Here is a 27972-nt window from a genome sequence, read left to right on the forward strand (position 1 = left end):
AAGTCCCATGAGCCTCAGCATCCATCTTTCGCTCCACTTCCTCCATAGAGATAGCAAAGTTAAGAATGACCGGAAGTCCGCCTGAAGCGAAATACTGCTTTCAAGCTTAGTTAGGTGACCCCAGACGCGACCTGCGCGAACACCGAATTGAGTAAGGAAGCTTTTGGCAGATAAGGAAATCCAGGGTATTTGCCCTTGATACAGCCCCAGGTTTATTTTTGAGATCTCTTGCTTCGCTGCTATGGAGTTCTTAACAGCATTGGGGAAACAATGTCAAGTCATTTCGGAATGATTGCTAAGAAAACTAAAAACTCCAAACGCATTAAGGCTCATTGGAGACTATTTTTATTTACCCTAACACATTTGGGAAGGCGCTGGTTGGAGAAGGCGGAGTTTCTCTACACCGTCTGCACCGCCTGTGAACGGCCTCTTTCTCTCCCTCGGAGAGGGTTGTTGCCGCGAGCAGGGTCGTAGCGGAAAGTTCACCCCCTTGCGACGCAAAAGGCTCTTAACTGCCTTGCTTTCGTTTATTTCTGGGATGCTCCTGGAAAGACACTGGGCGCAGCTTATTGGGGAGGACCTGCCTCAATCTAAAATAGCGAGGAGGAGCTTACTGTGAAGTTGTGGTTGAGCTTCCCCCCCTCCCGGCTATGTTCACTGCTGCAGTAACCCAGTTAAACATGCTGACATTGAAATGGCAAGTTTTCGACAGGGAACGCAGCTACTTATCTTTCTCGGCACAATAAAATGCGTTTTAAAGAGAAAAGAAATCTGTCTCCAACTTCGGTGTGGAGAGTTCGGTTGCAAGCTTACTAAATAATGGAACTTTATATTCCTTTTAAAAAGATATTTTTTAATACAGTACTGCAATGCATTAATACTGTAGTTTCTCATGGTGTCAAAAGTAACTATGGAAATCGAGTAAGGAGGCAAATAGTTTTCCAGGAACCGGTGGTGCTACCTTTATGCTTGCCAAAGTAAGTGTTAAGACTATAGATGTAATCCTAAATACTTTGGGGGGAGAAAAACTCCATTAGCTGAAAGATTTTGGGGGGGGGGGCAGGTTATATCTCACAAATATAAAGCACAGTTATAGTAGCAATAGCACTTAGACGTATATACTGCTTTACAGCCCTCTCTAAGCAGTTTACAGAGTCAGCATATTTCCCCCAACAATTTGGGTCATTTCACCCACCTCAGAAGGATGGAATGCTGAGTCAACCTTGAGCCTGGTGAGATTTGAACTGCCAGCAGCTGGCAATCGGCAGAAGTAGCCTGCAGTACAGCACTCTAGCCACTGGGTGACCATGGCTCATATAAAATGGATTTTGTATTTTACTCTAATTTTTCTCAACCTTTCATATGCTTTAAAGGGGAACACCTGTCAATCTCACTAAACTGGTTTAGAAGTTACCCAGAAAAACTCCAAATAAACACCAGATGGTAGCAAAGAAGTGCAGAAAACTATTAATTGCCATCTCCTGTTGATCTGGACAGCTCAGATTATCTTAACGTACCTAAAGTTTTGCCAACAAAGACACAGTACTTTGGCTTCTTATTTATATTTTAAAGCAATAGTTCTTAGCTATAGGTTTTGAAGATCTGACTATGATTACATATTGACCACTACTGGAAAACTACTGGAAAATCTGTTTCAATAACATCTCAAAGGAATTGTCTTTTACTAAAAAGACAACTATAACAAACATAATTACACATACACACTGATAATAGCTGGTAGACCAGAGTACAGAGCAGGAAGTACAACTGAAGTCCACTAAAAAAGAAAATAGTCCAACATTTTTTACATGTAGAGAGGAAACTAATGCTAGGGGGAAAGAAAGCTCTCAGAAAATTCCATGTGGCATGATACACCAGTGAAAAATTTCTTTGCTACCCAGCCAATGACAGATGGAAACTGAGTGGAACAATAGACATACGATATTGATGACAGCTGACTTGTACATTCTTAGGGCTATAGTCACAACATATCTGGGTGTGTGATTCTGCAACAAATTATGTTTATGAGGTAATTCTGCAAGAAAAAAAGTGTTCCTCCTTCGCTAGCAGCGGAGTGTCCACGAACACAATAGTGCCTTTTCTATATCTGTAAGGAATAATTCAGTCCAATCTTTCAAGAAGACTTTTCCAAAGTTTGTAGGAAGAGGGATGAACATTAGAATATCTTTAGAGAAAACATATCCATGAGTTTCAGAAGAAATGATTGGCTAATCCTCCTTGTGATATTTCAGTTAGTTTTCTTCTTGGAGCAATTTCCTCTTCATTCTGGTGAATATTAATTATCCTTTCCACTACAGTCTTAACGTGAGACAATTTTATTGTTGTTGTCTTTAACTTATTCTCCCATGTTTCAGCTTCTTCTTTCCCACCATGAAATTTGCAGAAAAGTCCAAAATAGAATTGGTGTCATGCTTTTTTTAGCTAAGGGTAGCTAAGAGTCTAAATTTATTTATTCTATGACCTTGATCTGATTAAAAGCCTGTTTCCTTCATCACATACAGGTAGCCCTCAATGTGTGATTACAATTGAGTCCAACATTTATGTTGCTAAGCAAGACATTTGTTAAGTGAGTTTTGTCCCATTTGACAACCTTTCTTGTTAACAATTGTTAAGTGAATCATTATAGTTATTTAGTAACATGGTTAAGTGAATCTGGCTTCCCCATTGACTTTGCTTGTCAGAAAGTCGCAAAAGGCGATCACATGGCCCTGAGACACTGCAACAGTCATAAATATGAGTCAGTTGCCAAGTGTCTGAATTTTGATCACATGACCATGGTGATGCTGCAATAGTTAAAAGTGTAAAAAATGATCATAAGTTACACTTTTAGTGCCGCAACTTTGGTCACTCAACAAACTGTTGGAAGTCGAGGATTATCTGTATAGATAAGTCACCTGTCTGATCTGATATTGCTGGAATGCTTGGCAACTCTTGCCCCAAGACAGAATTATGCAAACATATGTCAAATAAAGGACAGCTTGGGATAAAGGGGAATGAAATCAGAGACATTGAAACTATCCAGAGGTGGGTTGCTCCCAGTTCGGCCAAACCGATAGTAGCGGTGGCAGGAGGCTCCGCCCACGTGCTTAGACGCTTCCGTGCATACGCAGAAGCATTGCGAGCGTGAGTGCTCCCAGAAGGGTGCCCAAACCAGTAGTAAAAAAAATGGTAACCCACCACTTGAAGCATCATTTACCTGTCAACCACTGAAGTGGATTTCCCTTAAAACAAGTTTCCTACCTCAAAAAAGCTGGGTATTATGCAAATACACTATAAATTCTCTTTATACTATATATAAGGATTATCAGAATTAACATAACTATTTTAATCTTGATCATATAAAGCAACATTACCTTCCTTTTAACAATCTTGAACTTTCATCTTTCAACTATTTTTCTAGAATTTATTTATTTTCATTTTTTCTTTGTCTCTTCCCACAAAACGCTTCAAAGCTTTAGCAAGACTTTTGCAAATCCAATATAGGAGAGTTATCCAGGTCACTTTTTTGGATTGTTATTTGTAAATGTATTTCATTTATTATTATTTTAAAAGTTTTTTTTATTTTAGTCTCATACACACATTTACAAGTATACATTCTCATAGTTATTATTATCACATTTTAACACTTTTAAACATTCATTTTTCCATATAAAAAATTAAAATATATCATCGGGATTGCTTTGCTTACCATCCCATACACCTATTTTGTTTTATTGCCTCCCTACTTTCCTTTCCTTTCCTTTCCTTTTCTCCTTCCCTTCTCTACTTTCTTCTTTCCTCCTCTCCTTTCCTTTTCCTTCTTCTCCTTCCTCTCCCCTACTCCTCTCTAACCTTTCCCCTTCATACCTTCTCTCCGCCTCTTCCTTTCCCTCCCAATCTTCCTCTCCTTTCCTCTTTCTTCTTTCTCTTTCCTCTCCTCTTTCTTCCTTTTTCTCTTCTATTGTTGTGGTTGCCTATTTTCCTCTTCCATCTGGTGTATTTTTGGGATGGTATTCCAGCAAACCCGGTTCTGACTTTATATTTGCCATTTTACATTCCTTTTTCCTTATTATATTTTCCAATTTGTTTTTTTACCTGTGTCTCATTCTTTGAATATATACTTATATATTAGTACTTTGCTACTTTTCTAGTTTCCCCCTCTTCCACCCTTTTTCATTTAATAGTTTGTTGTCTGAGTTTCTATTCCTCTCTCTTGCTTCCTTTTCTATCTTATTCATATTCTTTCTCTAACCAATCATAAAATCTTCCCCACGTCTTGAAGTATACTGATTCCTCTATATCCTTTATTCTCTGAGTTAACCTATTCAATTCTTCACAGTCCAATTTTTAAAATTATCTTTCCTTCCAAAGGGATCTTATCTGCTTTCCAATTTTGTGCAAATACAATTCTTTTTTTAAAATATATTTTTTATTATTTTTACATTTAAAACAATGCAGTACCGCAGAGTCGAAGTGACCATACATTCACATTATACACAATTAGTCTCAACCATTAACTATTAGCCTACTTAGTGCATTATCTATCCTTCTGTCCAATCACAATATATACAGTTTGTTCCAGTCTTGCCACCTTGTCTTATACCAGTCATAAAATCTGTTCCAGACTTCAAAATATTCTGATGCCCCTTTATTTTTAAGTTCAAGAGTGTGGCTATCTGCTTCCGCACAGGCCAACACTTTTCTGATTATATCTAGCTCTGATGGTGTATTTTCTTTTTTCCAATACTGCGCAAAAGTTATGTGCGCCGCAGTTAGTACATGTATAATTAGATAGAGTACATTTTTCTTAAACCCCTCCGGTATTATGCCTAGGAGAAAAATTTCTGGTTTAAACAAAATTTGATCTCCCACCATTTGTTCCAACCATGATTGAATCATTTTCCATTATCTTTTGGCCTCATTGTATGTCCACCGTGTATGATAAAAAATATGTATCTTCTTCCTTATATTTCTTTGCTAAGATACCTAATAAAAATGCCTCTGGTCTTAACTCTATACTTTAATGTAACATTTTGTCTAACCATGTTCTTATTTCAATCCAATAATTCCTTGCTTTTGAACATGTCCACCACATGTGGACTAGCCTGGAAGTTATTGACATATCCAACATTTTGCTGATTTATCTTTAAACATCTTTGCTAATCTTTAAAGTGGCATGTGCCATCTGTAAAACATTTTATACAAATTTTCTTTATATGCTGTTGACATAGTTAATTTATAATTCCTTTCCCATAGTTGTTGCCATTTTTCTAACTTGATCATGTAACCAAATTTTTTTTGCCTATGCTATCATTATTTCCTTAACCTCTTCTTCTTCCAATCTAATTTGTAATAGATAGCTAAATAACTTCTTGATCATTTTTTCTTCTGTTCCCATGAGTATCAACTCTGCTTCCCATATTAAAACTCTCACTTATCTTTTCCATATCTTGCTTGTATTTGCAATTATGAGAATAAATCTATTTCGATTATTAAGTTATCAGCAAATTTCATTTGTATATCCATTGTAGCATCTTTTTCCGGGTCTATGACAATTTGTTGCAGCCAACTTGCCATGGTCAAGTCTCTGCGGGACAAGAGTTACATTAATATCAAAGAAATGGTGGAATAATCATTTTAAAAAAGGTGCAAAAGGAGGGACAGACTGAAATGTGAATGGCAAAATTTAAAATGTTTTATTTTATAATTTAATAGAATTGTTAAATTGTCCCTCAGCGAGTTGTCCCAGCTGAAATGGCTGTATTGAATTGGCTGCGACGAGTTGGCCATGGTGAGTTAGCCACAGGAAGTTGGCTGGGGGAAATTATCCCATGGTCTTTTTCTGTATCATTTTGTACCTATCACTTTTACATCTGCTTTCAGATCAGTTTCAGTCTTGTCCAATAAAACATGTTCCTTTTCCATAATATCTTTTAAACACAATCTACAGTATATGTAGTGGCAGACATTTTTAAAATTAACACATAGGTCCATATTCACAAATATCCTCTAATACAACTGATCTCCTCCATTCTATATTAGTAAGCAAAATTTAATTATACTCTTTAGTTCCTTCTGGTTCCTTCTAGTATCCAACTTCAAAGCCCCATCTTATGTTTTTTTTAAATAATTCAAAACAATATCATTTTTTTCGTTAGAAGATTCTTATAATCAATTACTACTTAATTTATTTTATAATTATTTCAAATTCATCTGGAGTCTTAGTTCATTTATAACCTAAAATCAGCATTCTAAATTACCCTTTTGTTGTTCATTCTAACATTATTATTATTTTTTTATTAACCATTTATTTAAAATTACTTTCAGTAAGGATTGAAGGAAACTCCCCTGGTGTTCTAGAACTTGCCATTTCAAAGGCTCCAAGTGTCTAAAAAGCAGTTAAGGGGAAACTTTTAAAAGCAATTAAGAAATGAAATTCAGCAAATCTTATCCATACAGGCTACATTAGAAGCTACATGTGGGCAAATCTCATTATCTCTCCTTTTCCAGAGAATTTTCCATGGCCAAAATTTTACCCTGTGGCCATCTATCTCTGCTACAGTGCTCTTCCCACGATTTTAGAGATATGTAGCATGTATGTATTTATTTTTTTTATTTATAAAAGTAACTCAAGGCAGCAAACATTTAATACCCTTTCATTCTCCTAGTTTCCCCACAACCATCTGGGAGGTGAGTTGGGCTGCGAAAGAGTGGCTGGCGCAGTCACCCAGCTGGCTTTCATAGCTAAATTGGACACGAAGTCATGGTTTTCTGCTTTCAGTGCCTTAACCACTATATCAAACTGGCTCTCAGTATGAATTCTCATTAGTCTGCAGAAGTGCCAATACTGTTTTTGTCTTGTTTTCCAAAGTCTTAACTTTTGCCTCCATATAGCAGTACACAAAAAACATTGCCTGCATGATCCCGATCTTTGTAGGTATTGGTACCTCTTGACATATTGATCTTTTCCAAGGCCTTCATTGCTAGGCCTTGGAAACTGAGGGCTAATCTGCTGCATATTTCTTAACTGCTGATTCATTTACTGTTAATAGTCAATCCCAAAGACAGAAGATATCCACCACAATAGCTTTATTATTAGTTCTGAAGCTGGTAACTATATCTTTTGTCATTAGTTTGGCCTTCTTTTATTTAATTTTTCCTTAATCATCTACTGTGCAATAACCTTTGTTATTGGAATTTTCAGCAGCTTAAGTTGCAAGGAAAATTTCATTTTGAAGGATCCCATATACATTTTAAAATTATAATAAAATAAGCAGTAGAATGTAGCCAAAAAAAAGATCTATTCAGCATCAACTGCCATACCATCCTTTGAGGGTATTAAGGAATCCTGTCTAAAATTCTGGTGAGTAAAATTAAGACCATGGAGAAAAACCATGACTATGCACAGCAATATAAGAATAGACAATCCTGTATCAGAGTAGGTATACTTGTATCTGTATGAGTAACTCATTGAGAACATTCTCATCTAGGCCAAAGATTTAAAACAACAGTGACAGCTCATAAGGGGCATTTTAATATGCTTTATGCTATTCAAATGTGTATAGCTGATCGATGAAGCAGAAGTTCTCATGGATACAGGATACTTAAAAAGAACAACGGGAGCTAGAATATCTTGAGAAAGAGAATTGAATGCTAGCTGAACTGAGAATGGTACATTTTTGGCTGCTCTTCCTTCTGACGTTATATAATGTAAATAATACAATTTGAGATCCATTCTTCAACAGCACAAAAGCTGATGTACTTGCACTTATCCTTTTAAACCAGCCCCTTATAATTGATTTCTTGAAGCTGTTTGTATGTATTCTTCAGTTGAATACCACCAAGCTAGTGGGAGTGCTACTGAACTCAATGCTCTTTACAGTATAAATAATCCTCATATTTTGAGCTGCACACATCATGACCAGCTGATATTTTCTTTCCTCAGGACCAGCTGTTCCCTAGGAGTGTCTGGCTGGAGCCATATGATCTTAGCAACATATTTCAGAGCTGTTTCTAAACACTGACAAAGACACTTGTGCAGCAATGACTGTTGTAGAGGAAAATCGGCCTTTTGCCCAACAACTATCCAATGTCTACTTTACAATACTTTCACTTTTCTGCTTTAAACTTTTTGTAAAAATCAGTCTTGCAATACTCAGTCATTTCTATATTGTAAAGGGGAATCGTAAAGAGGCAGCAAGAATAGCTGCTGAGTTTTATGGAACTCCTCAAGGACAAGGTATGCTTCTTTCTATTATTTGTTGTTACTGATCTGCCAGGTTTATAAAAATACCTTGTTAAGCATTTGTTCTCCATACTATCCATATCGATTTTTGTTATCTGCATTCATACATTTGTTTTTACACTCAGAAGTATCAGTTGTCTTCATGCAGTGTTCTGCTCCTCATGTATAGCAGACCATTTAATAGGAAAGAACTTAAATGAAACTGATAGAATCTAATATTTCTATTCTTTGTGTATTGTAAATATATATTTATTAATTTTCTATAAAATATACTAATAATTGGCATTAATAAAATTTCCAAAATTTAATTAATCATCTTTTCAGTTAATATCCACCTCAAGTCTTACTTCTATATATATATAGCAAGCAATACTGCAATCTTTCAGAATTATTAGTAAGTGCTGAATTTAGAATAGCCAATTATTTCATTCTAATAAATAGCCATATAGTTTTATACTAGATTTATAGCTGACTTTTTGACAGTATCTTCTCCCATAACTGTATGTAGGTACTTGGATGGGAGACTACGAGGAAATCTCATAGGCTGCATTGTAGTCTATACGTCTTTGGGGGGGGGGGGAATGTCAGGGCTTTCTTATTATTGCCAAATAAACTCCCCGCACAAGCCTTTGAATTGAGGAGTCAATTCAATGGATATATACAGTTATTTTGTCTGTTGTGTTAAAATTTAAAAACACAGCAAATCATAAATATTTTAAATATATATTCTAATATTCAAAAAGATCTGACAAGTATGTAGCAAAATGATTAAATTAGCAAGATTATAATTTATATGTAACTTAATGCAGGTTCTTATGAACAAGTGTTGCCTGGGAACTGACAGCAATAATTAACAGTATGGGCAAATGCTAAAATGTTGAGAACATATCTTTTGGTAGAATATAATGAATGTATGTATGTTTAACCTTTATGAAAAAAATCCTAAGACGAATGTCAATTTGGGGAGAAATTTTCTATCATATATCCCAGATTCTACTCATGGTTGCTCTGAAACTATGTGTCTCCCATTAATAATATATTATCAGAAGAATGAATCCTATTTTAATCCTTGGAATATTGCTTTGTACACAATACATGCACAATTGGTCATCAATGTTGCAAGAGTATTTCTATGTATATGCCTGTTTTATAATCAACACTTTACCTTTAAAAATACAAATTTCTCCATAGCATGCAAAAATATTTTTACGAGGCAGGAAATATTATTTATAAGACTATAGGAAAATTCTCATTCAATTTGAAAATGCTTTAATTTAATGTTAAATTAAATGTTATTTCTGAAGCAAAACAGAATGTCATATCAAACTGAAGCAGTGAATCAAGTTGATTCAGTTTTCCCAAAAGGTTTGAACTGGATCAAATTGATGAACAGAATAAAACTCATATCAGACTCCATCTAGATACTCCTAGAGAAACAAAAGTAAATTTTTCTGTAAGTTTATTATAGATGGTTTGGGCAAGCAGAAGATATGGCCTTTCTTTAATAGATGACCCCACTTTCCAAGAAGGCATATGATGACAACAATGAAAGGTTTCCAAATTCCAGCTGGAAATCTAACTGTGAAGAGGCAGAGGTCCAATAATTCCTGTGTTCCCTTACTGACAACTTCATTTGTCAGAAGGTGAAAGAAGAAACAAAGGGATCTGCTAATATTTGATTCACAATAGGAAGGTGACCAAGAATGTCTGCTGAGGAGGTTGGCACAAAGTAATGTGAAGAGCAGCAGCTTCAGGAATTGGATATGTTTAACCTGCAAAAGATTGAGAGGAATATGTTGGAATGAAGGGGAAATAAATTCAGGTTAGATATTAGAGAGCTTTCTAATGTTAAGAACTGTTAACCAATCAAATAAGTTGTTTCATGGAGCTGTGTTTCATGGTGCTGTGTTCCTTATTGCTTGATAACTTTGAAAAGATATTGGTGACTGTTGGTGAAATGCATAGTGGATCTGTACTGAGCACTATGTTGGATTAGAGGGCCTCTGAGGTTCCGTTCAACTCTGACTTTTGATCCTGGTATTTTCTCCAACCTAATAATAGGAGTACCAGAATTAGGTGGCAAATATGCAGATTAAAAACCTATTGTGTATTGCCATCTAGTGACCATCTGGAGTTTTGCATCCCAGATCTGATAGTCCTATATACTAAGTTCAATTATATCAATTAAATGTAAACATATTAATTGCATAATTGATATCTCAAGTGATTCCTTCCCCATACTCTTCCATTTTAAAAACTACTGAATGCCTTATGATACCACTTAAATGTCTTGCGCTTATCTGCTAAAAACATGCATACAAGCAAAATAAATCTTGTCCACCATCACTGTTCTTATACAACAATGCCACTCTATAGTGTGAATACTTGAAAAAGTATATTCCTATTAAGTTCAGCTGAGATATGTCTCAGGTATGTTTTCTTACAATGAGTTTTAATGCTAGTTTATTATAAACTAGTTAATTAAACTGGTTGATCTCTAGAGTGACTAAGACTGATTATTCCACTATTAAAATGATTGGATTGGTTCCCAGTTTGCTTTGCAGCATAATATAAATAATTATCTTGAACGCCCTTAAAAGTCTCCATCCAAAGCAGCCCAGAGAGTACTTTGTTCTACATGATCACTACTACTCATTAAGACTTTTGGGGGACTTTGGGGAAGAGCTGCTTAGAGTTGCTGTTTGAACTTCTGTAAGTACTCAACCAAAATATTGTAAGATGGGTCCTTCGGGCTGGTACCGGTCCTTGGCCTGTTAGGAATCAGGCCACACAGCTGGAAATGAACTGCGTGCAAGCAAGCAGAAGTAAAACCCCCACCACCCCAGTCCATGAAAAAAATTGTACAACATTCCAGAAAACTGGTCCTTGCTGTCAAAAAGATTGGGGACTGCTGCAGTAAGAGGTCTAAGAATCTCCGGTGACCTTTAAGAAAGCCCTAAAGATGCATTATTTTGACTAAGTATGGAAGTGAACTTAATTCATTTCATACCTGAAGATTTTTGTGATGGATAGGAAAATATTATGTGGGTCCTAGAGTGAAAATTTTTGAAAAATTGGCAGATGTAAGACCTTGCAGTTCAAACAACTTACGTAGTGTAAAATTTAAGTCATGCACGTGTTTATTATGTTAGCTAGTAAATGAAGTGGCTTAACAACAATATGAAAACTAAAAGTGAAGAGCAGACCTCCCAATTTGATTATTGGTGGGAAATCTTTTGGAAATACATCATATAAATGAATTGGTCACAAGTTCATAAATATATTAATATCACATGTTATAAACAATGTGTATTAGCAAGTATCATATAATAGTGAATACAAATGAATCTTTACAAAACTCAATGTGCACATACAAAGACATATAAGCTGTGTTTTCTTGAACATACTTAGAAAATATGGACTTATGGAGTTCCTTGTATGATATATATGGAATTCCTTGTGTGATCCCTCAAATCTTTTATAAGAATAATTTATAATTATTTCTCTAAATTGCATGCTATTAATCTTTCTAGGCATAAATATTGAATATGGAAGTTTTACAGTTTTCTATATTTTTTAAGATTACACATGTACTTCTATATTCCCAAGCGTTATTTTCCTCTAGCAGTGCTCTAGTGCAATTTTTTTTCTGTTCCCTTTCTTTTATTTACAGTTTTTTGTTCATGTACTGATTTGAAATATAGGCAGGAAGGAAAAATAAACTCTGCTCAAGTTTTTTTTCCCAACTATTCCTTATCAGGAAAATAAATGACAGAGGAGATATGCCAGAGAAGGCTTGGAAATTCAGACTAATTGTTGGATTTCATATGTAAGGAAAAATGTTTACTGTTCTTTATTTTTTTAAAAAATTGGAAACTTAAAAGTCTTGATTAAATCTAGGTATTTTTTGTCACAGGGATTTAGAAATATTAAAGTATTGAAGTGTGCTGATAAAGGATCAGGTTTGCCCTCTCTACCATTTTCCCTTTTATGGTCATGCCCAATTATCTGACCCTTCAGCTCTAAATATTTTCATAGTGTACCATTTAATAATTGCAACTGATAATGTCACTCAACAACAGTTGCTTGGAGAATGAAAATAGTACATGTTTTCTCAATTCACATTCCAGAAGGAACAGAGTTCTATTAATAAAAACAATAGCGACTCACCCAGGCTTTCTAAGTACAATAAGTTTTGATGGCTATGAAAGGAATGCCATATAGACTATTCAACTCAATATATATGATACTAAGGATTCAGTATATTTTTTATCTAGCATTATGATGAACTGTTGAGCTACTAAACTAGCATACAGTATGCATGCAAAATGATGTATCTAGTCCAAGTGCCTAAGAAATGTGTTTTGATATAATCTCTGGATAACTATCTCTTCCTTTCAATATGGGATTATTTTCTTGATTTTATTATTGTATCATTTATTTATTGTATTTATATGCCACCATTCCCCAAGTCCAAACTGTGCATATTTTTTATTTATATTTCATATTATTTAGTTATCTTTCTCACAAAATAAATGGCTGTCATCATTGTTGTTGTTGTTATTATTATTATTATTATTATCACAACAACAGAATTGTATCACAGTGGCCAGTTGTTTCGCTGGATTTGGCATTGATTACTAGTTGGGCCCCACCCAGGGGCCTAGGATGTCGTAACATATTTTCGTAATATGCATGCAGATCCAAGCAGTGCAGCTTTTTGCATTTGACTGATGATGATTTTGTCAATTTTTAACTGTTTTAAATGTAATTCCAGTACTTTTGGAATAGCACCCAGTGTGCCAATTACCACTGGAATTACCACTGCTGGTTTATGCCATGGATAATCGGCACACTGGGTGCTGCTATTATTATTGTTGTTGTTGTTGTTGTTGTTGTTGTTATTATTATTATTATACAATTGTATCACAGCGGCCAGTTGTTTCGCCGGATTTGGCATTGGTTACTAGTCGGGCCTCACCCAGGGGCCTAGGACGTCGTAACGTATTTTCGTAATATGTGTGCAGATCCAAGCAGTGCAGCTTTTTGCATTTGACTGATGGTGATTTTGTCAATTTTTAACTGTTTTAAATGTAATTCCAGTGCTTTTGGAATAGCACCCAGTGTGCCAATTACCACTGGAATTACCACTGCTGGTTTGTGCCATAATAGTTGAATTTCGATTTTTAAGTCCTGGTATTTTCACTAACATTTGAATCTGGATATTGTTCTTTCCATAATTCATACATTCGCTTTAAATAACCTCTTTTTTTCTGGCTCTGAGTTGTAGTAATAGGCCATTATGGCACGGTTTTCATCTGCACTATATTTTTGTCATTTTGTTGGCTGGTCCACTTGTAGCCCACTTGTTGACGGATGTCCAGGGACCCCAACATCCGCCACGGCCCTTGTTAACCTGCACGACGACCAATGCGGAATAAAAATTTTATTCGTTTCTTTCACCATATTGTATGATGGGTTGGCGGGGTTTTTTATGGGGCCAGTTGCCAACCTGACCCCAACCCTCCTCCTTTCTCATCCGGGCTTGGGACCGGCAACGGCGGAGTTGTTGTTGTTGTTGTTGTTGTTGTTGTTATTATTATTATTATTATTATTATTATTATTATATACTTTACTCATTATAGCTTTGGAGCTATAACAAGGCTGGCAACCAATTGTGAGCAAACTTTAACAGATTCTTACACATAGCCCTACAAAGGGCTCTCTGAGTTCCTTTAGCCAAGAGATACTGTGTCAAACAGGAGTGTAGGACAGCTAGCCATCAATGTAATAAGGGCAGAAAATGGCACTTCGCCATTGTTAACACTCTGAGGTAGGTGAAAGCCTTAATCACGGCAATAACCCATGTATGGTTAAGTTCATCCCTTGTAGATCACCAGCAATGCTCTAGATGTCTATTGTATTGCTTCAACTACTGCTCTAGATGTCTATTGTATCGCTTCTGTAAATTACAGGGAGGGATCTGTTCCACGAGAGGGAAAAGTAATCCCATAAGGATATGATCAAAAGCCTCCACTGCCCTCCCCCATTCCAAGCCACCATTAAGGCCTTGGATAGATCATGCAACAGACCAACAGGAACAACCCCAGTTCTCTCTGAAATCCAGATCCATCAGTAGCTGCATGTGGCTCAAACTAATAGGTCTAGCTTCCGTAGTGGGTAGTAGCACCAGATAATCCCATAGTAATCAGGATGTGATCTAACCATGACAAGAAGGACACCAAAAGCTCTACAGATGAAGTCAAGGTGCTCAGGCAGCCCACACAGCTGTGAGGCTGATCCCTAGAGCATATTGTACTGCAACTACAGTTTTAACAGTTACTCTCCAGTTTTATCCTCCTTTCATATTTTTACCCTGTGAAATAGAATAGGCTGCAAGATGGTCAATAGATTCCCTCAAATCATTCAAATCAAATCGAACGTAGTTTCAGTGGTATAATAATGACAGACATAAAGCAGGTCAACACATGATGGCACCCAATTTTATAATCTTTTTCGTGGTGGTTGTTAAGTGAATACTGCTATTGTAAAGCAAACACTCGGTTTGTTAAGCAAACCCATTAGCTTTTTTCCTTTCTCATCATGGTGAGACCAATTGTTGGCAGTATGATAGCTTTAAAATTATAGCTAGCTGTTGTCAGTTTTATCTTAACACTGAGACTTTATACAGAATAATTTTTGCTTTTGTTTTTTCTCCTTAGTTCTGTTTTCTTTTTTTGTTGTCTCACTTAAGATTTTAAGCGTGATTGTAATGGCCACCTCTGCATAAGCAAGTCTCTAGAAGCAAGTCTATTAAATCAATGTGTGTGTACACACACACACACACACACACACACACACACACACACAAAATTGTATCTTAGCATGTTCTACTTCTAGGAAGGAAGCCCAAGAGATATAGTTGGTTGTACAGCTTGAGAAAACATATCTCCTTCCTCTTCCCTCAAGTAAAACAGGAAAGAGGACCCTGCTAGATATTTCTCTTCAGTCTTTCTGAGAGCAACATGGTAGTGGGAAGAAAACCAACCCACTCAAAGATGGAGTGGCTGAATAAATTCAACCTACTCTGGCTTCCATAGGTAGTAAGGAGCCAATGGGAAAGAGTGTTAATTTATGTTAGATAATTTTGGATGTGTACAAAGCTTCCTATGATTCATCTCACAACTATTTTTCCAGAAGCTCCATCTCCATTCTTGAGGAAACTATCTATAGTCCCTTTATGTCCGCTGCTAATGAACTTCAAACCCTTTCTGCAAATAGCAATAGCCCTTAGACTTATATACCGCTTTACAGTGCTTTACAGCCCTCTCTAAGCGGTTTACAGAGTCAGCATATTGCCCCCAACAATTTGGGTCATCATTTTACCCACCTTGAAAGGATGGAAGGCTGAGTCAACCTTGAGCCTGGTGAGATTTGAACTGCCAAATTACAAGTAGCCAGCAGTCAGCAAAAGTAGCCTGTAGTACTGAACTCTAACCACTGCACCACCGTGGCTCATACGTCACCCATCTGTATTTTTTTTCCTGCTGCTGTGTTTTCTAATAAAGCATACACTATTTTAAATGTACCATTTTGGTGCCAGTTTGTGTCTTGGAGATTATACTGTGATAAGATGATTAGGATAGCCTAAGACTTTCCATCAGACAATTATTATGCCAGGTTATCCCCCGGAGGGTATCATCTGGCCACATATATTAAATGTCCTAATGCTCCCCAGATTAAATGGATGCCTGAGTTTAAATTGCTGTTTAGGTTTTTTTCTTTCCTTTTTTGTATAAGTGATATAAGATATTTCCCATATTTTATATTTCTTGCTTCCTCCATGTTTGGAGGCAAAAAAAAAGGTTTTTCAGTGAAAACCTATGGAAACAACCATAGCTATATTACCCCAGACTGTCCTGGTTTCATGGGGCTGACTGGCCTGATAGTAAATTAGATATTTAGATTTGTCTATTAATGTGTAACTAAGTGTTCAGTATAAATGCTTTAAACAAACAAGTAATTTGTCTCAAGCCCTACATATAGTGCAAATCTATGCCACATATTATTCATAAATAAGCATTATGGGTGTATTTGAGAAGAATGGAGAACAAGAGGTAGATTGGAATCTATTAGTAGACCTCAGAGTTATTTAAAGTAGATTACTCATTATTTCTGAGTCCTGGTTGTTCTAAATATAATAAAAATAAGTGTCGCCCCTATATGCTGTAATAAAAAAATAGAAGAGAGTGTTTATGAGAAGGAACTACAAAAGAATTCTGCTATGGAAAATTCCTAGGCTATGATGCATTTCAGAGATGCCATATTCCTTAATTTTAAACATATGTCTGCTTTTCTTTCTTAAACACCATATTGACCTTTGGCTCTGGCTGTTAAATGTAGACTTGAATTTAACATTTGAAGTCTCTCTACCTATTCCAGAAAACATTTTTTTTAAATTTTTAAATACATGGTAAAAATATATTTTACACTTATTTTCAAGAGAATCAATTTTCTTACAAAGAGCACCCATGCTACACACACATGTGGTTTTGCTAAGTAAGACAGAAGTGGTTGCTAAGTCATACAAGGTGGAGAGCAGGCAAAGAGTTCTGCTGATTTGCTGGCTCAGGCAAGTAGAATATGTCAGTCAAGCAGCCCAGTTTCTGAGCTTCCTCTGCACCTAATTACTGTTTTACTTCACCCTCATCTAAAGTCAGTTAACAGTAGAACAGTGAACCTGACATTCTGTTGGGAAATTAGAAAATTTGGGATTGTAGTATATAAATCATTTCACTTAATCTGAATTAGTCTGTTCTAATGTTGGGATTACAAATATGCATATATCCTTTAAGTCCCTCCGGTCATTCAGGATAAGCATATGTTTTAAAATATATTTAAAATATATGTAATATTTGAGATAGGTTGAAAACCAGACAATACTCAGAAAATTTACATACCAGTTGTTTCCAACAGCAACAAGTTCAAGGAAAAGATAGTAGATCTATTCTTCTGCCATACCTACCTTCATCTGTCCATCCATCCATCCGTATGTCCATGCATGAATGCATGCATGCATACATACATACATCTATCGATCCATCCTAGATGCTCATTTCATCAAAAGCAACTCTGGATAGTGTAACAAAGCTAAAACCGAATAAATACAAAAATGTTTATTATTAATTATAAAAATATTAAAACTATAAAAACAGAACAAAAAGAAAAATGATAGGTAAAGAGATGTTAATAATAGCAGAGCTACATTACAAGTTCAGCTTTCTCCTGGGGTCCCCAGCCTTGCTGGCATAACCAAGTGTTAAGGGACTGTTAGAAGCTCAGTATCTGTATACAAACATGTATTTAGATGCGGGGGGGGGGTGTTAATCCCATTTTTTTCAAAGGATATTTGGGATTAGATAGGTCTTTATTAGGGTCATCATGGGCCAGTGTTTCTAGCACAGCTTTGAATAAAAATCCAAGAGTGTCTTCCATTTAAATAATGTAAACAGACCCATGTCATAGCTAAGCTGATTCTTTCTTACTTTATAAATAGAACATGCCAATGCAATCTTTTCTTTCCCTCATGCTAGCTGCCTGTTCTGTTAGTAAATGTTGCTGAATGAGTTTAACTGTAGTGACTGTTCTACGGGAAGCTATTCTAAAATAAGTACAGCCAGAATGTCAAGGAAGAAAGAAATTAGTTAGCAGATATGAATGTTCTGCAGGGAATAGTGTTGATGACACAGGCCTTGGCAGGAGTTTAAAAAAAAAATGTCCACAGATGCTGCTGTTGAGAGACGCAGCATTAAACAGAATCTCTCAAAGAGAAACCTAGAATGCACAGAGGAGCGTCCTGTGAAACGGAAGGCTAACTGGGGCATTCTCACCAGTCAAGGTTAGTAAACTCATTGTTTTAGCAGCTTGTAGGACACTAGTGTTTACTGGCATGTCCACTTTTTGTTAAGACTCAAGTAAAATTTCAATGTAAATATGAATTTTTATTGTATATGTTAGGACAAATGTGCAATTTTAGTAGACTATTTAAAAACAAGCCATGTGCATTTTGTATGAGATGGTTTTGCGATAGGCAAAATGTATATTTGTGTGTGTTTATGTATGTCCATGTGCATTAATATATAATATAGCTAAGTAAGATTGCTAAGTAATATTTAAAGGGAAGAAGGAAGGAGAATGTTTACATGTAAATACAAATATAGTAATAAATATATCTTATGTGCAAATGAAAAGAAGGACTGCAGGTAAATATAATTGCAGAAATGAGTCAATATCTAAGCTGTTCTGTAAAATAGTCTTACAGCATGGAGCTGTGAAACCTCTTATAAACAGTACATCTTGCACTGCTTATTGCTTACATATTTAACAACAACAACAAATCTACCTCCTTGTATTTCACAATTCAACTGATCTGATTTAAGATATTCTGAAATTGTATAGTCATTGTTCAAATATAAAGATTATTACAGACTTTGTTCATTTTGGATTAAAACCAGATATGTTAACCATATAGCTGAATGATTATATTTTAAAAGCAGATTTTGATCCAGAGAAATATTAACCTGCAAAGGAAAACAGATTTAATACTTTCCATTATGCCATTTTCTTGATAGAAACCTTCCTTAAAATAATCAGGTATTGCCACTACTTTTTTGTCTTTAAAGTAAAAACTATGTATAGAAGATACTCCTTTTACTATCCAGAATAGAAGTATATTTAATTTAGAGATCACATTTATTTTGTATTTAAGACATTAATATGGGTACTCCTTTTCATCCGAAGAATGTTTAAAATTGCACAAATTCACCTAGAATGCCACTGAGCTCAAATTACTTGTTAACTGATATTTATAGAATTGCATTGTAATTTTTTCATCTCAAAAGAAGTTGTTTTTAATATTTTACATTATCACTGATTAAGATTAATAAATGGTAGAAAAACATGTTTTCATTTAAATACTTTATATTCATTCATTTTAGTAAATTGATCATTTAGAGTGCATAAACTAAATAAGGAAATGTAAAGACACTGACATTTCCTTCAATCATAGTTTAAGGGTTGGGGAAAAGCTAAATGCAGAGATTCTTCCCCCACTCCTCCAATGTTAAATCATGATTGCAAAATACAATTTGGTCCCAATTTGCAATCTTTGTTTTGGAGGGATTACTCAAACTGTAGTTTGTCAGCTGGAGATCTTGGTTATGTACAGTACAGTCCAACCTGCTTTTCAGCATAGCCCCTTACTGAAACCCCAGGTTTTGTCTCTGGATTGGTATTGGAATCCCCAATACTACTAGTAATGGGAACTTCAACCTCCATTCTCAAAGGTAGCACCTGGAAGGCTTAGAAATTAATTGCTTTCCTGGTAACCACTGCCTGGATCACTGCACATTTAAACATATGCTAGATCTCATCATTACTTTAGAGCAGTTGATTTAAAGATGGAGGATGTTATTCTGAAACTTCTGTCAGTCAAATCATTTCTAACCTTAGTTGATATTTGTTGTCTTCTGGAACTACGCTGGAACAATTAAAATGATCTATCTTAGTCAAGCAGAAGTGAGACTAGGGAAGCTCATTCTTAATTCTTCCTACTTTGAGATAGTTTAACCTGAGGTGAGAATAGTATCCAATCTTACAGTATGATCTTCCAGAAAACAATTAAGGGCTGACTGTACAGGAAGGCCCTTGTGGGAGATTGAGAAAGATCTATGTCAAAGTGGGGATATTGTTTATTTTTGTTTAAGGTTATATTTGTTTTTATGCCAATGTTGGGCTACACCTTGGTTTTCTGAAGAGCTCCAAGAGATGAGCATCAGAAAGACAAAAAGTGAATCCAACCAAACACAAGTATCCATGTTTGGGCCTACATCATGGGGATAAAGTGGACAAAATGTTTATTTCTCTATTCTTATTCCACTTTTTATAACTGCTCAGGGGCTCTGTTTATAGTGATCCATTCCCTATTGGGGAAATATTGGTCTCGGGATCTTCTACAGGGCTAAGTAAGGAACACTCACATTATTTGGGCAGTTAAAATCATTTGAATTCACTTGGAATTGTACTAGGACTTTCACTAGAAAGATTCAAATGAGTTGCATTGTTGGGATGTTATTTAGATTCAATTTGGTTCTGTGACTTGTTACACACATGTCCTCTCAAGTTCAGTTTATGGGCATTCACTTACACACTCACAGCCCTGGAAAATTGCCATATTTAAATCATTTTCAACTGAATACTGAGAAACAAATGGTTCTTTAGAATACACAGAGACTCGGAGTGAATTTAAAAGCGGTTCAAATCTCACCGGCTCAGGGTTGACTCAGCCTTCCATCCTTCCGAGGTGGGTAAAATGAGGACCCAGATTGTTGGGGGCAATATGCTGACTCTCTGTAAACCGCTTAGAGAGGGCTGAAAGCTCTATGAAGCGGTATATAAGTCTACTGCTATTGCTATATTGCTATAAAATAACAGCAACTTTACTGGTTAATGTACCGTATATTTGTTCTTACACACACACACACACACACACACACACACACACACACACACACACACACACACACACTTGTGCTCATCCACTTTACCCAAAATTCCTCACTAGGTTGCCAGGGATGGAAGTCTGGATCCAAAAATGACTTTAAAAACTGGGCAGGCTTCAGGACCCCTTTTATCCTTCCAAATCTTTGCTTCGTGGTCATGAGGGGCCTTTCATGTGCTCCTTTGTTTGTTAGCTGTTGGTGCGATTTGGGGAGGGCATTCCTATGTGCTGAGGCCCAATTTTTGTCCAGTTGTTTCCTTAAATACTTGGTTCCTTTCTCTGAGGGAACTTTTCCTGACTTTTGTTGATCCTGCTTACATGCTTTCATCGCTTTTAGATATGGTGGCTTCAGCCTAGTCTCACACATTTATGATGAAGTGGACAATATCCTTCCAATTGTAAATTCAGACACCAGTTTGTTAGTCTGGTCTCTCTGGATTATTACGTAGCCAATAAGGTGACTAGTTGATAGGCTTATGTGATTGTATTGGTTTCTTTGAAGGAGAGTATTGTTTCCCTGGTTTTGAAGGACAGAGTGATCATCAGCAGACCTTCCATTATCTAAATTGCTGCTGTACAGATTCTAACTTTCCCTTTCTGGAGAATGTTGTAAAGAATGGATGCAAGCGGCACAGGGTATGAAGGCCTTCTTAGCCACAACTGCCACCTTCTCCTTGAACAGGAATTCTGAATCCAGGAGGACCCCCAGATTTTGCACTGGGTCTGTTTGTGGCAAGGCAATCCCATCCAGCGCCAGAGAGGGTATAGTGCTAGAACCAAAGATGAAATAGTTTGGCTAGTGGATGGAACAGTACCTGGAGACAGCAGAATAGAAAGAAAGAACCAGAGAAGATAACAAAGTACAAAGAACTGCAAAAAGAAATACAACTGTGGCAAAAGCGAGCAATGGTGTAATTCCAATGGTAGTGGGTGTGAAGTAACCATCTTCTGCTACCAAATGTGATGTTCCCGTGGGTCGTCCATGAGGCCAATGTTGAGAAAAGACAGGAGACAAATTTTCTCGGGATGGAGCGACCCAGATGGGAACCTGAGAGCCCCTTTTATTGAGACAGGACAAAGGCAGGAGGAGCAATAACATGTGATAGAAAACAGCCTGTAAAAGTACAATTTCTAATCTACTGCTTCAGGAAAGTTCTCTCTATATATGGTCAAATCCTGGACGTCAATGGTAGGGCACATCTCAGAATGTTATGTTATTCACTATCAGGATGTTATGGCTTTCTCGGCGCCAGTTGTCTCCTGTGTGATTCAGCGTGACCCTGCAGGCCCTAGTATGAACTAGGCCATGGAGGACACACACCTACACAAGGAACTATATTACAACATGTGGGCATCTTGGATGCAATCCCAAAACAACTGGAGCACCATTTGAGCACCATCAACATTGACAAAATTCACCAGTCAATTGCAAAAGGTGGCTTTACTTGGAACAGCTTCCATTGTGTGACAATATCGCAACACCATCAGACATCCAGATCTGCCTATCCGAGGTCCTTGGAAAGAACTCGATAGTAGACAAAAATGCCAGATCCAGTCTGAACATCTGGGTGATTGTATGATGATCCAAAAAATATAAATAAATAATAATTTAAAATAATAAATGTATAAATTAAAAAGAAAACAAAAAGGGCAGTCTCAGTGAACCACTGGGACTTTTTCTGCTGTCAGCTTCCTGTTATGTTTCTATATCCTTCAATTTTGGAAAGACAGTGCAATCCCAGATGCTTACCTGAAACATTGATACATAATATGTATATGCATTGTGTTTCTGACCTTCTATTTGTCAACATAATATATACATTAATCAGTATTATTTTATGTGGTCAAAATGTATTTAAATATTAGCATAAATCATTTTCTGTATCTTTAAAATATTGCCTGGGTAGGACTGGGAGTATTTCCCAGAGTGTTTTTGTAATGTTTTCTCTTTTAACATATATTCAATCAATAAAAAAGAGACTGAATGATTAGTCAATAACATTCTGAAAGTCCATTGAAAAATCATAATTCTGTCACATTCATAATGTATTCTTTATGCTGTTGCAAAACTTCCCAAATATGTCAGGGCTATTATTTTGTAGGTCTGTAATAAGATCTACACTACAATTAAGTTCTAGTCACCAAATATTTTTTTAATATTTCCCTGGGAAGGAGAACTCTGAAAAAGAGAAGCAAGAGTTACTCTAGTTGAGAAGTGAGGTTTTACTATGAAAACTTGAAGATTGTAAGCAGTATGTCCATTTTGTTATTGTAAACTAACTCATCTGTATTCAGATGAAGTGTCAGATCATTTAAAGCAAAAAAGAAAAAAAGTTTTGTAAGCTCTTAAATTTTGTTAAAATGCTAAATACATTTCCATTTTTAGGGATTGTAGGGAAGATGCCCTTCTCTCTCCTTTCTTAGACTGATTCAGATATTTTAGTCAAAAAAGTCTATTCAAATAAGTAATGTTTCATTGACAGAACATATAAGTTACCACAAAGCCTTAAATCAATCTCTGAAGTATAGAAAAATTATATCTTATGTATAAATCAGGAAATTAAGAGTAATTTCTTACAAAATATTTAAAGATAATACTGTAGATGGTTGTTTGTGTAATAATATGAGGGCATGGAATTTTTCAGAAATACTTTTATCCAAGTGACATTTTTTAGGAAATTGAGTTTATTCTCCAATTACATGTGACCATTTTTACAATACATGATAGAGATCTAGTCTATGAGTTCATAACATGATATTGCAACATTTAAATTTAATTAAACATTTAACTTCTGTAATGATTAGTTGTTTTATTACAAAGTTGTATAAAATAAAATACATCTTTCTCTTTTAAAGATGTAAATGAGTTTGAGATTATTGTTCAAAATTTATTTAATAAATTCACAGAAGATATTTGAATTCATAGCCAAATTCAAATCATTATAGTTTAGATCACATAGTTGATTATAAAATGAAATACTGTATATATTTTAAATGATGCAATGTTGCAAATAGCATTTCTACTATACAGGACTTGGCAATGAAAGCTGAAATATTATTAAACTTAGGTTTTTGGATATTTGTTTTCTGCAGTGTCTTTACAGGTGAAAGTTCATTTTGTACTGAGTGCAATAAGCTCTTTCCAAATATGGCTGATGTGTTATTAACAAGAGTCAGCTAAAGAGACAGTGTTTCTTATTTAAAATGAGCAGGATTTATAGTCAAAATTGGCTGGAAATGCCATGGGGAGATGGAGATTTAGGTACTGTATACAGTGTTTAAAACTTTCCTTATTTTTATCTGTTTATGGTAGCATTTTAACTTTGATCTCTGCAATATTTACAGAACTGTAGCTCTTGTTCCTGGTAAATTAGATACCATATGACTTGCAATGCAGAATCTAAATATAGCCACTAGTACTTTGCATTTCAGTCACTGAGAAAAAAAAATCATAAGGAAATGTTAGCGATTGTATTTTTTTCTCCAACTAACCTTTAATATGTTCTCCTTAAATTTAAAGAGCTAGATTAAATTGGAACTTGATTCTCTTTCCATTATTATACAGTGCATGCCATGCTGTGAAAACTTGATAAAGTCAAGTACGGTACTGAAAGGCTTTTGTATATAAAAATCACATCTATTACTTCTAGCGTACTTACAATTCTGCCACCAATCATTAAACTACAAGAATTAATCACATAACTGATGAAATCTGTCTCTTGTTGCACTTTGTCTTAGAAGTATAGAAATCATGATTGTTTTGGCGTCTTATGTATGGTGTTTTAAAATACTAAGAGTACAGCTTTATATTCATATTTTTCCAATAGCCTGCAGAAATTAAATGGAAGAAGGGGGAGGGAATGCAGGATAAATCATTCCTCTAAGAAGTAACTTACTGTATTTTCAAATGAATTATATGAACATTTTACAATCCCTTTTTCTTTGTAAATGTAAACATAACAAAGTACTGCAAGGTAGATTAAAATCCAATATAAAATATGGGCGATAACCTTTAGTTCTAATAAATAGGAAAAGGAGACCCACAGGGAGTATTTTTGAAGTGAGATGTCTTTGCTCTTAGTATAGCTACAATAGAGACCCTGGACATGGAGGCTTAGTTCAGTGTAGTGTTTTGGATTCTATCCTGACATTGAGATAATGAATGTCATGGCTTTACAATAATGGCACATGCCACAATTTTCTAAGAAGCATAGTATGTACATTTAAAGGGAGGCATGGGAGGAAACAGAAAGTTAGCGAGGACATGAATCAATATGTCTTGCAAGAGAAAATGAAAACAATGAAATGAAATGAAAACAGTAGGAAAGATTTTGACTGCAGTATTCTACTTTTAACAAAATTAATAGTACCAGTGCAAACTCGGAATGCCTTAGGGATACTAATCAGGCACTTTATATGCTTGGTACACTTTCCCCAATGCTGCAGCTCTTAAAGCTAATTTGGCAGCAAAACAAATTGGCACAAAAGTGTAATGAATTCTCTGCAGAAGATGGATGAAGGAAGTTGTAAATAGCAACCATACATCTTGGGGTCTGTTGCTCACACAATAATTTGTTGCAAGATATGTGGCTTATATTTCATTTTCTGATATAAATAGTATATTGTTCCTTTTACTGTGGTAGAATTTTGTGCAGTGCTAAAATCAAATACTATGTACACATGTACATCTAATTTAAATCAGAAAGTTTATTTACTGCAGGGAATGAACACTGGAAAGCTCATATGTATTTGTGGATTTCTCTTCAGCTGTTTAGCAATATGTTTTGAACCCATGCATTGAATTGCTTAGTTTGCGCAATAGGGCAAGAGCTGAATAACACACCAGTATTTTGATATGGTAAAAGAAATAGGCGCCATTTCCCCCTGGCTACAGCACTATATTAAGTGATTTCCATTAATTGACTTGCAGCTAATGGAACTTGCAGCTCAGTTCTAATATTTCATTCATTCTTAGGTTAACAACTTGAAAGCATTTCCATGTGTGGATAAATGAAAAAAAGTGAATACCATTAGCATCTTTTTCTATTCAGAGAATGATTCACCAGATGTATACTGAGGGTTGAGATTTAGATTTAGTAAGAACTAGACAACCCCATGGCCCATTGGATCATTGTTTCAGAGATACTTCATTTCCTAAAAAAAGAAACAGAATGATTGCGCAAAAAAGCAGTGGGAGCAGGAGCAACTTCCAATTTCCCACTGGCTGCTTCATTGAGTTTTCTTGTGGGGATCTGGCAGGGAGCATCAGAAATCCTTCCTTCCCCTTCCCCTTCCCCTCCTCTTCCCTTTCTTTTTTAGCAGGCAAATAAGTAGCTTTTGCTAGATGGAGCAAGGATTGAAGGATTGCAAAACTGGTTGGGAAATGGAATAATGAAAATGAAAATGATGTGAGCACAGCAGCACAGCAGCAGTTAGTAGCACTGAAGCAGGACAACAATGTTTGAACAATGTACCTCAAATATTCTCAATGTTATTCCCTAGGGAGTCACAGATCCCAGATTTTATATATAGTCTGTAAATTAGTCCTTTGAAGGTACTTGGTTCAAACATTGTTGCCCTATGATGCACTGTTTCAACCAGTTAAAGGTCGTGACAATGAGAGCTTTGATAGTATAGATGGTCCTTGAGTTATGACAGTGACAGTTCAAAATTATGATAACCCTCCCAAAGTCCCTAAGTTAGTACATTGCAGCATCAAGGGCATCATTTGCCCTTGCAACCAATCACAGAGGCACTACAACATACCCCCACCTCTTCACTCCCTCTATCCTGTCCCATCAGTCTCCACAGTCTGCTTTGGTAGCGCACTGGGTTCCACGTGCTCCTCCCAAACCTGATACTGGTCCCTCACTTTCGAAGATATCTAGAGCTCCAGAAAAGACTGGGCAACATGACAAAAAAGCAGCTGTCTTTTTCTCAAATGCTGGCCTCCATGGAGATGGATGGAGAGCTTGGTGCACCAGCACACTTGCCAGGTGCGCCCTGGGGAAGATCAGTTGGATAGGCAGGCAACTACAGGCTGCAGGGGTTACCCAGAGTAAGAGGACTTTTCTGGCAATACTGGCAGTTGTGGGGGTACCCACCCACCAGACCAGGGAGTACGCCCAAGGTTCTGGTACCCAAGACACTGCAGGAGGTGAGTGAGAACAGACGGTACAGAGTTCCCAGGCATGGTGCTCTACAACTGCCCTCAACTGGCTCATTGTGAGGTGCTCAGCCATCCCCAGTGACAGTGCAGCTGCTTCGTTTCACTCTCCTGCTACAGCTGCCCATCCACCTCGCAGTCAAAACTAGCATGAAAAATGCTCTGAATTGATTGTTTCTGCCGCCTTTGCACTACAATCCCTGAAACAGTTCATTCAAACTGCCCAGCAGTGTACAGAGGGTGCCTGCGCACTGCCCAGGCTGGGACCTGACAAGGCCTTCAGAGATGCAATAGATTTTGTGTTCTTATAGACGATACCATCCTCTGAACAAATGTGAGTGTGTGTTAAGAATACGAGATTTAAGGAAAACAGCTTTGCTAGCATCTGAAAAAAGGCCTTTTCTGCCATGTGGCTCAGCAAGTTCTGGAGCTCTGGAGACCTTCGAAAAGTAAGTGAGTGATTGATGATAAAGGCGTTTGTGTGGAGAAGCTCCAAGCAGCTGTGGGAACCCCAAATGATGGGAAGAGGAGCATGAGGTATTTCAGTAGATGGGTGACCAGAGGCAAGTGGTCTTGTTCCTGCACTAGGGCCTCCCATGGTCTTCCCCACCTCTGCGGTATCCCATGTGCACTTAATGACCTACACATTCGATTAATGAATGAACTGGGGAGAGCAGGGAACAGGCTTGTTCATTTAATGTGATTCACATAGTTATGTATGGTACATTGTTTGTATTAGTTCTTTTATATTAATGAAAGTTATTTAATTTAAACTATGCCATGATATTGTTCCATAGGCTCTTGGGCAGACCGCTCACCCCTGCATGAAGCAGCAAGCCAAGGGCGCCTTCTTTCTCTCAAAACATTAATTGCACAGGTAAAATGTGAAAATGTAACTAAAATCAATGTTCATTCTGTTAACTGTAAAAGCATTTTACTGCTTTGTTAAACATGAAAAAGATATTACTTCATTCTTCATTAATCACAAGTTTTGGTTTCTAT

The 27972-nt window shown here is 36.3% G+C and overlaps 1 protein-coding gene across 4 annotated transcripts in view; it reads left to right on the forward strand.

Annotated features, from left to right (window-relative positions):
• The first annotated feature begins 94 nt into the window (after positions 1–94).
• Positions 95–27972, forward strand: part of ASB5 (ankyrin repeat and SOCS box containing 5) — a 35050-nt gene continuing 7172 nt past the window's right edge. Inside the window, exons 1-3 of one of the 4 annotated variants that reach the window (XM_032224374.1) lie at positions 95–151; positions 7946–8239; positions 27768–27847. In XM_032224374.1, coding sequence (XP_032080265.1) covers positions 8044–8239; positions 27768–27847 — 276 coding nt within the window. In that variant the 5' untranslated portion in view covers positions 95–151; positions 7946–8043. Of the gene's footprint in view, positions 978–6483; positions 8240–23935; positions 24067–27767; positions 27848–27972 lie in introns of those variants that run through there. The other 3 variants (XM_032224372.1, XM_032224373.1, XM_032224375.1) reach the window with 3 other exon arrangements.

This window comes from Thamnophis elegans, chromosome 9 (assembly GCF_009769535.1).
Source record: "Thamnophis elegans isolate rThaEle1 chromosome 9, rThaEle1.pri, whole genome shotgun sequence".
Classification (NCBI taxonomy): Eukaryota; Metazoa; Chordata; class Lepidosauria; order Squamata; family Colubridae; genus Thamnophis; species Thamnophis elegans.